Source organism: Mya arenaria, chromosome 12 (assembly GCF_026914265.1).
Source record: "Mya arenaria isolate MELC-2E11 chromosome 12, ASM2691426v1".
NCBI lineage: Eukaryota > Metazoa > Mollusca > Bivalvia > Myida > Myidae > Mya > Mya arenaria.
The window spans coordinates 32,836,112-32,851,787 of NC_069133.1; the positions used below are offsets into that span (position 1 = coordinate 32,836,112).

General features: G+C 35.4%; 1 protein-coding gene across 2 annotated transcripts in view; it reads right to left on the reverse strand.

The window, feature by feature from the left end:
- The window catches only part of LOC128211759 (uncharacterized), a 53,712-nt gene that overhangs the window by 25,954 nt on the left and 12,082 nt on the right, over positions 1-15,676 (reverse strand). For both annotated transcript variants that reach the window (XM_052916799.1, XM_052916801.1), the window contains 21 exons: positions 15,424-15,580; positions 14,975-15,141; positions 14,654-14,821; positions 14,305-14,461; positions 13,883-14,046; positions 13,211-13,378; positions 12,902-13,069; positions 12,496-12,666; positions 12,201-12,368; positions 8,708-8,869; positions 8,241-8,411; positions 7,876-8,052; positions 7,596-7,718; positions 7,155-7,276; positions 5,692-6,018; positions 3,828-4,086; positions 2,176-2,477; positions 1,610-1,823; positions 816-1,058; positions 551-685; positions 2-196 (listed from right to left, as the gene is read on the reverse strand). In XM_052916799.1, the coding sequence (XP_052772759.1) occupies positions 2-196; positions 551-685; positions 816-1,058; positions 1,610-1,823; positions 2,176-2,477; positions 3,828-4,086; positions 5,692-6,018; positions 7,155-7,276; positions 7,596-7,718; positions 7,876-8,052; positions 8,241-8,411; positions 8,708-8,869; positions 12,201-12,368; positions 12,496-12,666; positions 12,902-13,069; positions 13,211-13,378; positions 13,883-14,046; positions 14,305-14,461; positions 14,654-14,821; positions 14,975-15,141; positions 15,424-15,580 (3,918 nt within the window). The remainder of the gene's footprint in view (position 1; positions 197-550; positions 686-815; positions 1,059-1,609; positions 1,824-2,175; positions 2,478-3,827; positions 4,087-5,691; positions 6,019-7,154; positions 7,277-7,595; positions 7,719-7,875; positions 8,053-8,240; positions 8,412-8,707; positions 8,870-12,200; positions 12,369-12,495; positions 12,667-12,901; positions 13,070-13,210; positions 13,379-13,882; positions 14,047-14,304; positions 14,462-14,653; positions 14,822-14,974; positions 15,142-15,423; positions 15,581-15,676) is intronic.

Consider the following 15,676-nt stretch of genomic DNA (forward strand, 5'->3'; position numbering starts at 1 on the left):
CAATTTTGGCCATAGTGGAAGATTTCCCGTTCATTCGAAGACGGGTTAAGTATTGTCCCGTTTGTAAACATTAAATCGTTGAAAGGGTCTCCGTCAAAATTCCCCAAAAGACCCCGTGTATTGTTAGCAAATCTAGAAGGCACAATCGTACTCAACGATAACATTTGTACACCCAAACCTATGTCTATCAAAATTCCTGAAAAGAAGGGAATAGTTAATCATTAAGGGATATAGTAATTTTGCACCCTAAGACAGAAAAAATGTCGTCTTCATTTGTATCCGTATTATGAATAAGTATGTACTCGAGAACGGGAAAATTATTCGTACCCCACTACAATGCTTTATAACACTAAACATGGCGATATTCTTAACATGCTATTCAACCTTTGTTTATATCTATATGTTCATTTAAAACAATTTGAAGCGATAACAACTATTTCATTATTATTATTATTATTATTATTATTATTATTATTATTATTATTATTATTCAACCTTTGAATAATTCATACTTTGAATCACCCAAAATGTAAGTAGTATATACTCGTACCGCTTTCTTTAAAGGTTACTCTTAGAGAATTATTGTTTTCAGAAATACTCAGTGAAGATGAATCGAATTCAAAGTTGTCTTGTGCAGCCGTGTACTGTGTCGTAAGATCAATCTGATTTCCGAATATTACGAAACCTGAAAGTTGTTTACACACATACACACTATACATATAACTTCAATCGATTTGATAAATAAAAAGTCAAACATTTTGACGCACATTCTAATACTCGTTTAAGTTACGCTCAACTGTTAATAAACTGATTACCGTTTTTTTCTGAATTAAGTTCAACGTGCATGGATGCATTAACACGGTCTGTTGCGGCAAATGCACTGAAAAATGTAGCGTCCGTCAAATTTCCATCAAATTTCACTGCTCGTTGCGTTCTTGCTTGGAGAGTAAACCATTCGTAGTCGGTTTCAATCAGAAGCAAGGTATATTCGCCGAGGCCATTAAAGGTGAAATTATATCTATCCAGAGTGCTGATGTGAGGATCTCCCCAGAAATTTCCTACAATGACAAAATGTATGAAGGTACACTCTTCTACAATAATATTATAGGATACGGTACATAAATACATTTAACGACTGTGTAAACATGCCGTCTCGCATTTTACTTAACACCTGTCACTAAGTTTTATTCATAATCATTTTATCACAAATTACAGGTTATCATAATAAAAAAAATATATAGGAACACATCACAAATAACAAGTTGTCATAATTACGAAATATCTCAAATCAATATGAAGGTAACATGCAATACAAGTGAAACTGGACAAAAACGTCAAGTAAAATAAGCTTTAACCAAGATCCTATTTCAATGCACAGCGATCAAGGCAAAGAAAGCACAAAACAAGAGATACAGTGCTACCAGACAACACACATTACATACATATCAACATACCTTCATTGATATTGATATGTTTCCGCCTGAACACGGTCAGTGTAAACTAAGTAAGAACTCCCTTTGGTTATTAACAAGCTGTTCATAAAAACAATAAAAATAAACCTGTTGAAGAGGAATTGAAATTTTGATATTTAGCAATGTCACAAGAGTACCTTGTCTGTATGGCGATCGTGAATAGCACGTGCCTACCGGGTGCAGTTGATAATACAGGTCACAGAACTCCGATTTCGTGCAACATTTGTCTTTCATAAATGTGTCATACAAATAGTGATTTTGTGGTGAAAAGGCAGGATGATAATGGTGAAACCCTCCAGAGTTCGGTGTTATTTCAACAAACTTCGATGTACTGCGTTTGTAGCAACAAGACTGCACCGAACAAGTTGAAACAAAACATGTTTTCATAAACAGTCAAGAGTATCTTAACGCTGATTTCACGCTGACTTAAATTTTAAGTAAAATCCTTAATCATTAATCTCCAGTGGTTTGTAAATTCGTGTAGATAAACGTTGAGCTACGAAATGCATATCACGAAAATAAACTTCAGTTCGTCAACTATATGGGGGAGTAGCATCAGAACTCTTAATAAAAATACATGTACGGACCGTAAATGGTCTATCGTCTAATTGTGAACAAACAACTTGTCAATGTGATAGGCCTATATTCTCGTGCATCTATTATTCTGGTTACCATAATTAATTTTGAATCGTACAGTGGATACCTTGCCATAAGGGTCAAAATACGGTCTATGCCACATATCCACACAAATGATGTCATTATGATCTACGTCGGTATTGCTCTGCCACCATGGCCATCTAAGACTTCGTCGTATCCTCCAGAACCATGGGTCAAATCGGGCTAGAGTCAAATCACACGGACATGGCGGCATAGCGCTTGCCATTATATGATGATAGTTGTCTTTGTTTTCTACGTGTTGATTGTACCAATGAATACAGTCGAGGGCATCGTGAGTTTGCCAGTCTCCAGGAATAGTTAGCGGTTTCATAAGCATTCCGTCTACCGCTGAAATTTATGAAGCACGTGTAAACTAATATAGGAGGTAGTTCACATCTTCGAACCAATTTAAAACGTGCACACTATAAAAAATGTAAATTGGTATTGTATTCTCTATTTGATAAACATATTGCCAAGAAAATTTTAAGACGCTATAGGTGATACAAACATGCTTATTTATTTTCATACGGAAACAATCCCAACGAAAGCAAATGGACGTCAATGGGATGACAACGCTATTACTTTTGTTGGTTTTATTTGGATAAGTGTAATAGATTACTGCTTTTTCAACATTCAATATCCATGAAACAAAGCATTTGCCAGACAAAAGCTTCATTGAATTTTGACTAGAACTGCCATCGAATGATTAGCAACAACGCGAAAAATGACCACAAACATTTTCCTGTGCAAAGAGACAAATCAGATTTTGATCTTGTTTATATAACACTAATCAAACGTATCGATCAAAACTGCGTATCACTATATTCTCGTAAACCTTACTTTAATTACGCATATTGGTCTACTTCAAGTGGTATTGGTTTTTTGTTCGATAAAGTGTGTAAACACGAACGTAAATGTCACACTTCTTTGAACAATACAGAAATATAAATTTATAGGAAAATAATATAATGATTAGAGCGAAAAGCGTTTTTAAAAGAATCCATAGAAAATAATCGGACAAAAAAATTAATGAACACTAAAATTGCAGAATATATGGGACACAAAATAAAAGTTCCCATACATTTTATGGCAATTTAAAGTAGGCTTGAAAATAAAGACGAACCACATAATGAGTTATTGTGGAAATATTGTTTACAAATATGATTAATAGTGGTTAACATGGGTTGAATAGGATTCAGAGGGCTTTGTATGCATTTTTCACGTATATGTTTACTTAAGAGTTGGAAATAGTAGTCGTGTCACGGCGAAAGGTACACGTCGAAGCGAATGTTTATCACCATTATTATTTTCTCTGTATATCAATGATTTAAAGGAGTTTAATATGTTAAAGGGACCAAAGAGGTCGATATAGGGTTGCTAAAGTTATTAGCTTTCGGTTAATTCTATATGCCTTTACTTGAATCATTAGAAAATATCGCTGATTAACATTACCAAATTTCATTACGTGTAATAGTTGATGAATATATCCTGAAACCTTAATTGCTCAGAAAATTAATGAAAACTACCAAGCAAATGTAAAAATGATGATGGGTTATAGCAACATATTCAATTGATGTTTTAATTAATGAAATGTTTTAATACAGGTGTATTGTGTTATGGTTATTGTATATTGACGTGTATAAAATGGAAATATTCAATAAGAAAAAAATCCAAATAAGTATCATACTCCCAAGTTACCCAAATATCTATTGTTTGGAGTAGATATTATTGATTTTGATTTTATATCCATCCGAAGGGCATCTTCCTTGAATGACTTTGACTGTGGACTGACACGGCCATCATCCGAGTAGCCTATCCAAACAGCGACAGGTTGGTTGGAATTGCCATACGATCTACTTATGGGAACAGTTTGCCATTGCATAAGATCTTTAGGGTAGATGTTAATGAAGTATGTAGATAAACCATCGGAAACGAGCACGAGTTGAAAGGATGAAACCTGAATATAAAAAAATCATAATGTTTACAAGAAACAAGAGATGTTTGTCAAACATTATGCCTCCTTCCCCCCTAAGCGCCATATTGTCAGGATTACATGGACAATTGAATGAAATCTGCATGGACCAAAATGACAGCTGATTTGTCACTGACATTGGACACCGTTGAGGCAGTTTTAAGATTATGACCATTCAAAGTGTGAGGATAGAGTGTGTTATGACCATGACCTTTGACTCTAAGACTTCAAAATCCATAGCAATCATCAGCTGGTCACCAAAAACCTACATGTTAAGTTTGAGGGCCATGGGTGCAGGCATTGACAAGTTATCACACAGACAAGCTTTTTTCGTTCAAGGTCAATCTGACCTTGACCTTTGACCCGATGACCCCTAAAATCAAATGGGTTATGTACAGGTCAGACGCAACTCCAAGTCAAGTTTGAGGGCCATGGGTGCAGGCATTGTTGAGTAATCACTCGAAACATTTTCGCGAGGTCACTGTGAACTTGACCTTTGACCCGATGACTTAAATCAATAAGGGTCATCTACTGGTCAGGCCCAACTTCCATGTCAAGTTTGATTATCATAAATTCAGGCATTTTTGAGATATCACTGGGAGAGGATTTTTATTATTATTTTTTGCATTAAAGGTTACTGTGACCTTGACCTTGGCCAAATGACCCCCAAAGTCAAGGGGGGTCATCTTCTGGTCAGGCCCAACCTCCAAGTCAAGTTTGACGGCCATGGGTGCAGACATTCTTGAGTTATCACTCGGACAACCTTTTATCATTCAAGGTCACTGTGACCTTGACCTTTGGACCAATTCCCCATAAAATCAATAGGGGTCATATACTGGTCAGACTTAACATCCAATTTAAGTATGAGGGCCATGGGTGCAGGCCTTGTCGAGTTATCACTCCGACAACCATTTACCATTTAAAGTCATGGTGACCTTGACCTTTGGACCAATTACCCCTAAAATCAATAGGGGTCATATACTGGTCAGACTTAACATCCAAGTTAAGTATGAGGGCCATGGGTGCAGGCCTTGTTGAGTTATCACTCCGACAACCATTTACCATTTAAGGTCATTGTGACCTTGACCTTTGGACCGGTGACCCCTTAAAACAAAAGGTTTCATCTCCTGGTCAGGCCCAACTTCCATTTCAATTTTGATGACCATAGTTCTAGGCATTCTTGAGTTATCACTCGGACAAGCTTTAAAATTATTTTACTATTAAAGGTCACTGTGACCTTTGACTCGATGAGCCTTAAAATCAATAGGGGTCATCTACTGATCAGGCCCAACCTTCATGTCAAGTTTGATGACCATACGTCCAGGAACTGTTTAGTTATCACTCAGACAAACATTGAATGCATAATCCGAATTGAATTGCGTTCAGGTTACATTTAGCGAACTGCGAGTAATAATTACCATCACGGCGCCGTCGTGTGACATTTTGACACTTGCTATAGTTACGTAAGATATTGAAGGTAATTCATTATATTAGGTGTAAACAAAGATTATGGAGACATTGTTTCATATATATGAACCATTCTTAATAACGCATTGTTTCCATATACTTAGATAATAAAAAAGGACTCACCGATGTTTCAATGAATGTTCTTTGCTTTGGAATCATTCGTTTCCAATGGGTAACAAGCAAAAACTTTGGCTCAAAAGTTGCAATTCCCTCAATTTTCCTTATTATGTCTTTTGCCCTTTCAATGTCACTTAACTGAAGTTCGCTATAAGGATAATCGTTGAGAACATCCGTTTTTCTGAAGGTTACCGACTCGGATCTCCTTAAATCTATTTCAGCAAAATAAGGGGCAATAACTGAAAAATCAGCAAGTTCATCTGTTTTCTTTTTCTTAGGTGGAACAGGATTGTTGTAAGCTCTATCAAAACTAATGAGTCCACTGGAACAAACCTAAAATTAATAATATGAACACGTTATAGTAACATTGTATTGTATATATTTTATTAGATACACTAACATTTTATGCAGAAATCAAGCAATACCAGCTTTTTTTTTCTCTGCGGTAATACCGGGTGTGCCAATTGTCCATACTGTGATAAAAGCTCACAGGTAATGGAGCAGCCCATTTTTTTCAGCAACGCTTTAAAATGGCGTACGTCGGATGATTGATTTGTTAAACAGGTGTCTGTTTTAGAACCTGTGTGAACAGAGTCGTTCAACGTTATGTTAATACTCAAGATGAGCTATCGTATCTACGGATATTTTAGGCAACACCAAATGTTGTTGAATATGACCGACAAACGAAATCATGACGGAGTTTATATTTACTATGTGATGTGGATGAATTATCACCCTGTTATAAACGTGATAAATGTCGACGCCCAGAAATTCCTTTGCTAAACATGTGCAGTGTCATTCATTTATTTCTGGCTAAAACATATAAAATAAAAAGGTGACAGAACAACCCTCGAGCCATTACCAACCAGATTTTCCACTCTGGACGGAGGGCACACCGTTGCCACTCATTAACCTCTAAGGAAACTAGAAGGACAGACCCAGTAGCGAAACATTCGACGATGTTATTTACACCAATAGTTCATTATTTATTTCCAAAATTGTTAAAAATACTCTTTTTTTTTTAGGAAAATCCTTCAGTTATTCTTTCTCACCCATTCTGTTAATAGAACAACCCAGCCGGAAACAGTCATATGTCGTTCATTTGTAACGTTAAACTGAAACGCTAGTGACAATAATATTATTACAAATAAATTAACTTTTCTCAACATGTTGTTTTATTTTTTTCGTGGCCTACTGACACGGTTTTCAATGTACATGTATATTTAAACACGATCTGAGCATATCCGAAGATGTTGCGTTCATCGGATGATAATTGCAATAGCCGAAAGGTCGTTCATTTAAGAAATGAAAGTTGAGGTGTAAATATAATTAAATAAACCCATGAAAAAAATCTTAACTTATTGCCAATATTTGTCTGTATTCCCTTATTTTCCTTCCCATATGTCAAGTCTTAAATTAATTTAATTGTTACTGTTATAATATTGTATGGGAATAATGATTATTCTTACGAATAAGCTGTATCGCATTCTTTTAAAGACGGGAATTCCTGGAGTAAATGTAATGGCAGAACTGCATGTGGTTGAAACCAAAACGTTTTCCGGTTCATCAGAATCAAATGGGAACAGTGGCACTGTTTTGAAAGACACAATAAATTGCGATTCTTACATTTTATAAAAAGTGTAAAATTCAAATACTGTGGTATATTAGTAGTAAATATTTCCGAATTATGCTTGAAAACGAAAGATCGAAAAGAAACATAATTCCTCACTGTTTGGTACATAGTGTTATTAAGAAATGATTTGGTTAAATGTTAGTACATTTGTTTATAAAGTTGAAGGAACCTTACTAAGTGTATATACATATCATCATTCATTGAAGGTTGAAAATGTCTGAAAATAAGTTACTTTAATATTTGGATATTTTAAACATATACATGTAAAACTACGAACTTCTATCGCAGGAGTCAGTTCGTTCATCATAGATGCCTGTTTGGCATGAGCATGCACCATTTACACAATATGCGTTTGGTGTTAGGCAATAGTTGACGTTTTCACACGGGCCGTGAATTGGAGCTAAAAGTACAGATTAACATAAATAAGTGCACATCGTTGTAGTGATATTACGTACTACAATCTCTGTTGAGATTTTCACCGTCAATAAATCACATTCCTACGAGAGAAATAAGAAAGAATAACTAAACTATACAGTTAACAAATCATAAATCATTACATTTAGGTACACATTCAGGGGGATCTGCATTCCAACTTCCGCTTATTCCACAAACGATGAAAGATTCGCCGGAAAGAATGAATCCATCGTTGCACTGGAAACTCACATTTGCACCATATGTAAATGCCACTGGGACAATCAAAGCACCATTTGTTGGATGGTCGATCTCGCCACAATCTTAAATCAATCAAACTAGATCAACAGTTTTAAATACTTTATTTACATTGCACGAAATACGCTCATGTGTTGTGAAGTGACTATGCTAACAAGTCAAACCCAGTTAAAGTCATCTGGGGATTCTTTGAAATTTATTGATCACCTCATTTGCTTTTAAATTTGTGCCATAAATAGTTTAAACAGTTTACCTATGATCGTGCAGTTTGGATAATCGCTCCAATCCCTACCATCCAAACATGTTACGCGCGCGTCACCGTTAAGTTCGTAGCCCGTGCTACAACTGATCTCAGCGCTGTCACCAAAAAGCGTACCCTCATTTAAAACCACAATTCCATCTTCAACACTAAGAATTCCACAATCTGTTTAAATGATTAACAATGACATTTGTATTCACGTCAGTATCTAACACTGTTCCAGAAAAAGAAAGAAAGTAACGAGAATAAGAAGGGGAAAACGAGAATAAGATGAAGTCATTTACAGAAAGCTATATGATACAATTATGAACGAGATATATCCTGGAAGCTAAAAAGATAAGTGTAACTTTGATCTGGATTTTTGATTCATAGTCTTGTGAAGTAAAGCTCTATCAATATCAACAAGCACCGGTTAAAGCGGTGTTCTACTTCCGAGAGTCAAATAATTACATGTCACTTACCCTGTCTTATGCATCTGACTGATTCATTCCAACCTTGGACATCGCAGAAAACGACACTTGGTCCTAGTAGGTCGTGACCTTCGTCACACATAACTGTAGCGCTACTTCCAGTAGTTGTGTTCCCCATATATTGACCATTTGCTTTAACTGGTGGACCGCAATCTGCAGTAACACATTTTTGTTTGAAAGACATTACAGAAATCGTTGTTATTGTGAAAAAATGCAGATACATTAAAGTATTCAAAAATTTGATATGATTTGAATGAAATGTGCAATAAAGTTTGTTTCTCTAAACCAAATTCGTCATATTAATATCATGATTGAAATAAATCAGTGAAATTCGCATCAATTGTATACACGTATTTTAACCACTGTTATTTAAATAACCTAAGGATTGTTATATTCTGAATTTCTATGTTTGGAAAAATCGCTTCATGTTCATTCATTTATTTCAGTCCATCCCCCGCAAGGGGGAGATTTGAACACAATTTAATATGAACATAATTAAATAAATTAGTAGAAACACTTATTTCATTTTAAGAGGTTACATGAGAATAATACATAGATATATGCAATGCATTCAAGTAAAACACAAGATTATTTGCATAGTTACGACGATGGTATGAAATGTGATATAAACATAACCAGCTTACGTAATGAATGCGAAAATGCACATTGCACATAACGGAAACTGAGCTAGCATAACAACAATTGATTACATACATTCTTGGTCTTGATAATTTTATGTAATTGTTCCCAAAAACATGTTCGAATCTTTTTTAACTAAGTCTGACAAGACTTGTTGAACAAATATCATATTTAAATTACTATAACAACTTTCACCTGCTGCAGCTGTTGTCAAAGAAATCGTTTTTTACAAATTAAACACACGGAATGAAATAAAGAGGGCTGAGTTAGCCATTAGTTAGCAATAAAGTGCGCAAGCTTTATGTCCGGACTGCACCACAACACTGTTTAATTTGTTCATCGAGATTTATGAACAGGCGAAAATCCCTATCGCTTGTAATTTTTTAGCGCAATTAAATAAATTATGTCTGTTTAACGGTTTTTTAGACAGTGAATTTCCGGCTCGACATCGAACGTGTTAAAATATGCAAGAGGAAATCGTTTAGGCCAACTTATAACCGGTATTTTTTACCAAAGCGTATATGTCAGGAATAATGCAAAACATTGGCATTCTTCTTTGACGACGAAGAAATGTCATATATTTATAAATTATGAACGATATCACGCATATGTTGAAGGCCAGAGGGCGTCACAGCAACGAGTGTAATGTCGTCTGCAAGGATATGATTCCCTGCAGCAATTGTACCACTTTTCGTGCCAACCCAGATGTTTCTAAGTAAGTACATAAAGTGATTAAGTAGGTTGTTAAGACGCACTAAATTAAAAATACCTGACAATATTCCCCCTTCGCGGACAGATCTACGTGCATGCATGGAGCCGGAAGTTGACACAGATCACCACACATAGTTATATTGTATGATTTTGTAGCCATTAAAAAGCCTTTTCCATAGCTTCCCTTTAATTCCAAGATAGTGTTATTTCAAAAAATATAAGGAGTCGTGCAACACAACTTCAAAGGCGTCTTTCGTATCTAACTAAGCGGCAAAGACATAACTTTTACTGTCGAGATAATGTGTTATTAATTGTTGCCATCCTAAGGCTGCAGTTATACAACAGCTTTTTCCAAAGTTTGTTGTTGTATGTTTGGATTTTATCAAATCGTTTTAAAAAAAAAAGGAAATTCGGCCTTAGCCGTTGTTTGTCATTGCCTTTGTAATAAGAATGATGTGACGAAATGTCCATGATGTGGGGTACTGTTCATAGCTTACAATTTAATTAAACAGGACTAGAAGGGCCATAACACTGGTCGGCCAAGATATTATTAAAACGATTAATAAAACACAGATTCTAGACCGGGCGCTTCTCTACGTTTTAATATATTTTATATCTTAACCGCACTTATTTCGTGTTCTGAATTTTCTGAAATACAGCATCGGATACAGATTTTCGACAATTTAGATTGATATTAAGATTAACTTTCATTTACACCTCGCTCCAACCTCTGAGAGCAGTTCATATAGCCAGCTGAAAATACAGAACAATAAAAACTCGCGAAACCATCCTCAATTGCCTCAGCCTTGTACATGTACAGTGTAAACCTTAAGGGAGCTTTTATTTTCCAACTTTCAAAGAATGCGCTGGAATAACTTGCCATCAGTTTCAGCCTCAGTATCAATTTTATCAACAACATGATTAACATACGGTTTTGGAGAACCTACGCTGAGTAGCTCTGAAAAGGGATTTCGCTTCATTGTTTGGGTTGCGTGTACGCCCACTTCGCATCCATTGTAATCGTTCGCGTTTAGCAGTTGAATATAATTGTTTTCAGCATTTTATTAAGGCTTTGGTTATACGTTGGTTTGTATTTTGGTAGATATTGGTCGCACGGTGATACTGTTACTGACACAATAGCCTCTTTTAATAGGCCAATGTCTTGAATTCGAAATAACTTTTCTGTTCTAAACGCTTTATCTCATTTTCTTTTTGTTACATGCAAATGAAGTCAAATTAAGTCCATCACAAGCGTCGTGAGTTCGCCAATTATTTAACTCGTGTATATTATTTCGAATTTAACTATGAGAGTCAAGACAAATCATTTTCTACAATGACTTATTTTTTATTTCATGCAATCAGCATCATCCCTGTATGTTACCGACGAGTCAATATTTCCCAAACATTGCTGGACAATGAACCCGGTTGCATCGTTATTTAGCTGAGACTGTGAACGTTGCTATTTGTTTGCATTCAATTTAAGGTTTCTGTATAAATACGATTGCCCTTTTATTGTGGCATTGGCAGTAATGTTGGTTTTTGATGCCTGGAAATGACATATAATGTTGGTATTATAAAGAAGGCCTTTGTTATTGCAGTTTGTGTTTTTGTTCCTTATTTCAATAAAATTCGGACGTAAAGCGACGCATTTTACAATCTTACAAGGCCAAGAGAGCTATCTGTATTATTATGTTTCAAATTATTTGCTGCATCTGGCATCGATCATTCACATTGTACGAGGGCCATTGAAAATGGTAGACACGGTATATAGGAAACTCAATAGAGTTAATAATAACGTAATATAACCTGTGCTGAAGTTTTTTTCAAACCGGTTTATTGTTGTAAAAAAGTCAATCGATCGAATCATGAAATAGCATGAGTTGAAAAATAAACAAGAAATCTTGAACGAAGAAGACTAGCCCTTTTATCCCTTATGTAGGTTCAATTAAGATATACACGGTAACATAACCCTTCACAATCGCTGAAATATATCAAACAAAACTGAACCGTTTGATTTAACAACATACGGAATACAATACAGATATAAAAAAAACTAAATCTGACCGACGTTTTAAATTACACATGAATTAGTGACTTGTTTTGCCTGCGATGACAAAGTTAGAATTATAATGACCTGAAGTATCACAGAGGGGTCTGTCACTCCAAGTTCCATTCGCCTGGCAAACAATGACTGCATTCCCGGCAACATTCAGACCGTCATCACAGGTTATCAACACTACAGTACCATAGGAAGTTTTAGTGTCGTTTCTTTGCCCTCGGTAAGGTGTAGGGTCACTACAGTCTGCAAAGAAAATCAGGGTTAATAACCAACACGATTAAAAGCTTAATCGGATTGAAAATGGACATTAACAAGCAAGTCATTGATATGAAGTATATAGTGGGCTTATTTAAAAAAATATGACGTATACTTCGTCTGTCACAAAATGGTGTTTCGCCCCAGGCGCCCGATGCGAGGCACTCGACTGGCGTTGCACCAGATGGCAAGTATCCGTCAAAGCAACTAACGAGAGATATTTTCCCAAATGTTGTGCTGTTGGAATTATCTAGATCTGCATTTTCGACATACAGTTCACCACAATCTACAACAAAGAAAATAAAATTATATCAATTTGACAATTTTAAAATCAAACACCAATTAGCGTTGTTGTGATGAGTTTTTAGCCTACAGTTTCTTGCAGCAGATATCCATTGTAGTTCAACTATAGTACACCGATTGTTTACATTTTCACTCGTGTTTACATTAATGTATCATGGGTTTTTGACAAACATATTCCTGTTTGTATGGTTAATGAGACAAATGTACGTTAACCTTACCGATAATACTGCATGTTGTATTGTCAGACCAACTGCGATTTTCTTGGCACGATATTATCGAATCCCCAGAAATATTGTATCCTTCGTCACATATGACTTCAATATTGGTACCCAGAGTAAAATCTGTACCGTTGATGTAACCATCCGCCGGCAATGGGTCACCACAATCTTGATTAATAACGAGACAAAAACGGGTTTGGACGGTGTACCAGGTTAAACCAAATTAGAATTTTAATACATAAGTATCATCATCTACATGCAACAAAACTTGTTTAAATATATGGTAACCTTATATTTATTTTGCCCTACCAATAAGTCGACACTCCGGTCTAGCGCTCCAAGTTGCATCACTTTGGCAGGTAATTAATCGTTCTCCCTGAAGAAAATATCCATATTCGCAAACGACCTCTACAACCGATTTGAATTTGAAGACTGTTCCATTTATTGACCCATTCATCGGTCTTGGGTCATCACATTCTGAAACATTAAGAAAATATGATCTGTTTAGAGTCGCACTTTATTCTATAAGTCATCGAGTTATAAAATAAAATCAAAATAAGCGAGCCGTTGATGAGCCTTCTTACATAACTTGGAATACGCCAGCTTACATGGATTTCACCAGATTGCTTTTTTATTACATATTTAAGATCCATTAGTTTTAGCAATGTATACTGACATAACCATACATTTTTAGATAAAAGCCTGTAAGTTGATGCCTTACAATATTTGAGATGTATTATCTATTTGCTAGATTATAAAATGTCTACTATATGAGCTGCTATGAGTCAAGCTCAAGTCCTTTGCAAAGGTAGAAACCTAAACTCGAGCCCTTTCGGAGAGGTCCAATAAAACATTGAAACGAATATCCTCTGACAATGTATTGATTTGTGATTGTTTTCTTTTTCATATTAGAAATGTCCAGTATATAAATGAACGAATAGTTAGTTACATTACATAGTACGCTGTTTAACTACATATTACCTGTACATTTCACTGCCACATCCTGCAGGTGAGTACAATCATCATAGGTCACGTAAGTACAGTTGTTAATATGAGTGTCAAATTGGCCACATGAAAGATCGTCGACAAAGATAGGTCCAGTCCCCTGTCCATAAGCATCAACTCCATAAGCCGCCTGGGCAGGACTATATAAGATGATTATAACCATATGAATCTAATCTTGAAAATTTGGCCGCATAAAATTAAAACAGCGCATTCTTTTTTCACAAATGACCGAGTTATAATCAATGTTTCCGATAAAATCACACACACACACGAAACAATACACTATATCTAATTTAAAAAAATATTATCAGTTACGTCCGCTTCGGTGGTCTTGCCTCGTCAATGCCGCTTTCATCGTATCTCGTTTGGAAATAAAAGTATGACTAGAAGGTACTCACGGAAAGCCAATCATGTGACATATAACATTTGCTTCAGCCAAGCCAAATCCGTTCTCGCAAATTGTACCCCAAGTGTCAAAGACCTTAATTTCCACTCTGCCTTCTCTTTCTGACTGCCCGTTTGCCAAACGCATATCTTGTATCTCAAGAGGCGAACCTTTAAAAACATGTTTTAGAGATACTTTCTTGTTGAAACATTCTTAACATCCTCAGATTTCAATACTACTATTTGTTATCAAACCTCGGTCATTATTTTTTCAAGTAATAAACATATGTACGTATACAATGAATAAGCTGAGCGGCTTTTCTGTGTATTTAGTGTTAGACAAATAACGACAGCAAAACGTACTATATTGTTGACATTCTCCTTCTGTAATCCACTTCTTTGTTTTCTGATCACAGGTCATTTTTAAAGTACCTAAGTATGTTTTATAATACGAACAGTCAGCATACAACGCCGAGTCATTGTAAGTAAAGTAACCGATCCCCCAGCGTGAAACAGATGGCTGTGCGCATTCTACAATATCAGTATAAGCATATATAAGACAGGTAGCTGTTTTCTGATCATAATCGAATAAAATGCATATAAATACCACCATGCAATTCAACCATAAAACTGTAAAACTTATGTCAAAAATTGAGAAAGTTTTAAAATACCAGAGAATCTTACCACTACACACGATTCCAACATCTCTTGAATGGTCACAAACTCCCAGCGAATGATATATACAATGTTCAAGCAAATTAGAAGTGGAGTCACAAAAGAGTCTTTGAATATATATTGGACCAGCACCTTCCCCATATTTCGATCGAGTAAAAAAATATATAGATCCCCAGCTGTTTAAATAATAGGACGAATAATATTTCTTTTACCGAAAAACGTCAAAGATAGAAATGTATATTGATTAAAGTATATTTACGTTATGCTTTGAGAAACCCCGATCAGAGTGTTGATATATTTATTTTACAAAAAGTAAATAACAACACAGTGCAATACAAGACGTTTAAAAAGTAATATATTTTGAAAGTATCAACTTGTGTAAAGCATATCAATTAGAAAGCTACTATCTAGCTTTAAATTGTGCTACATTTGTAATGTATGATGTTAACATACAGTACCTGGAATTTATTGTTCGGCAAATAGTTTCTGCATCGTTAAGATCAAACAAACTGTCACAAATAGTACCGTATGTTCCGTTAACTTCAATCTCAACTCGACCTTCATATTCATTGACCCCATCAACAAGACGGACAGACGTTATGTTAAGCGGGGGGCCTTAAATTTGACAACATATCACGTATGGTGGTTTAATTAAAACATTTCGTTGTTGTAGAAAAAACATGATTGCAAAATTAACTTAATGATTGACCT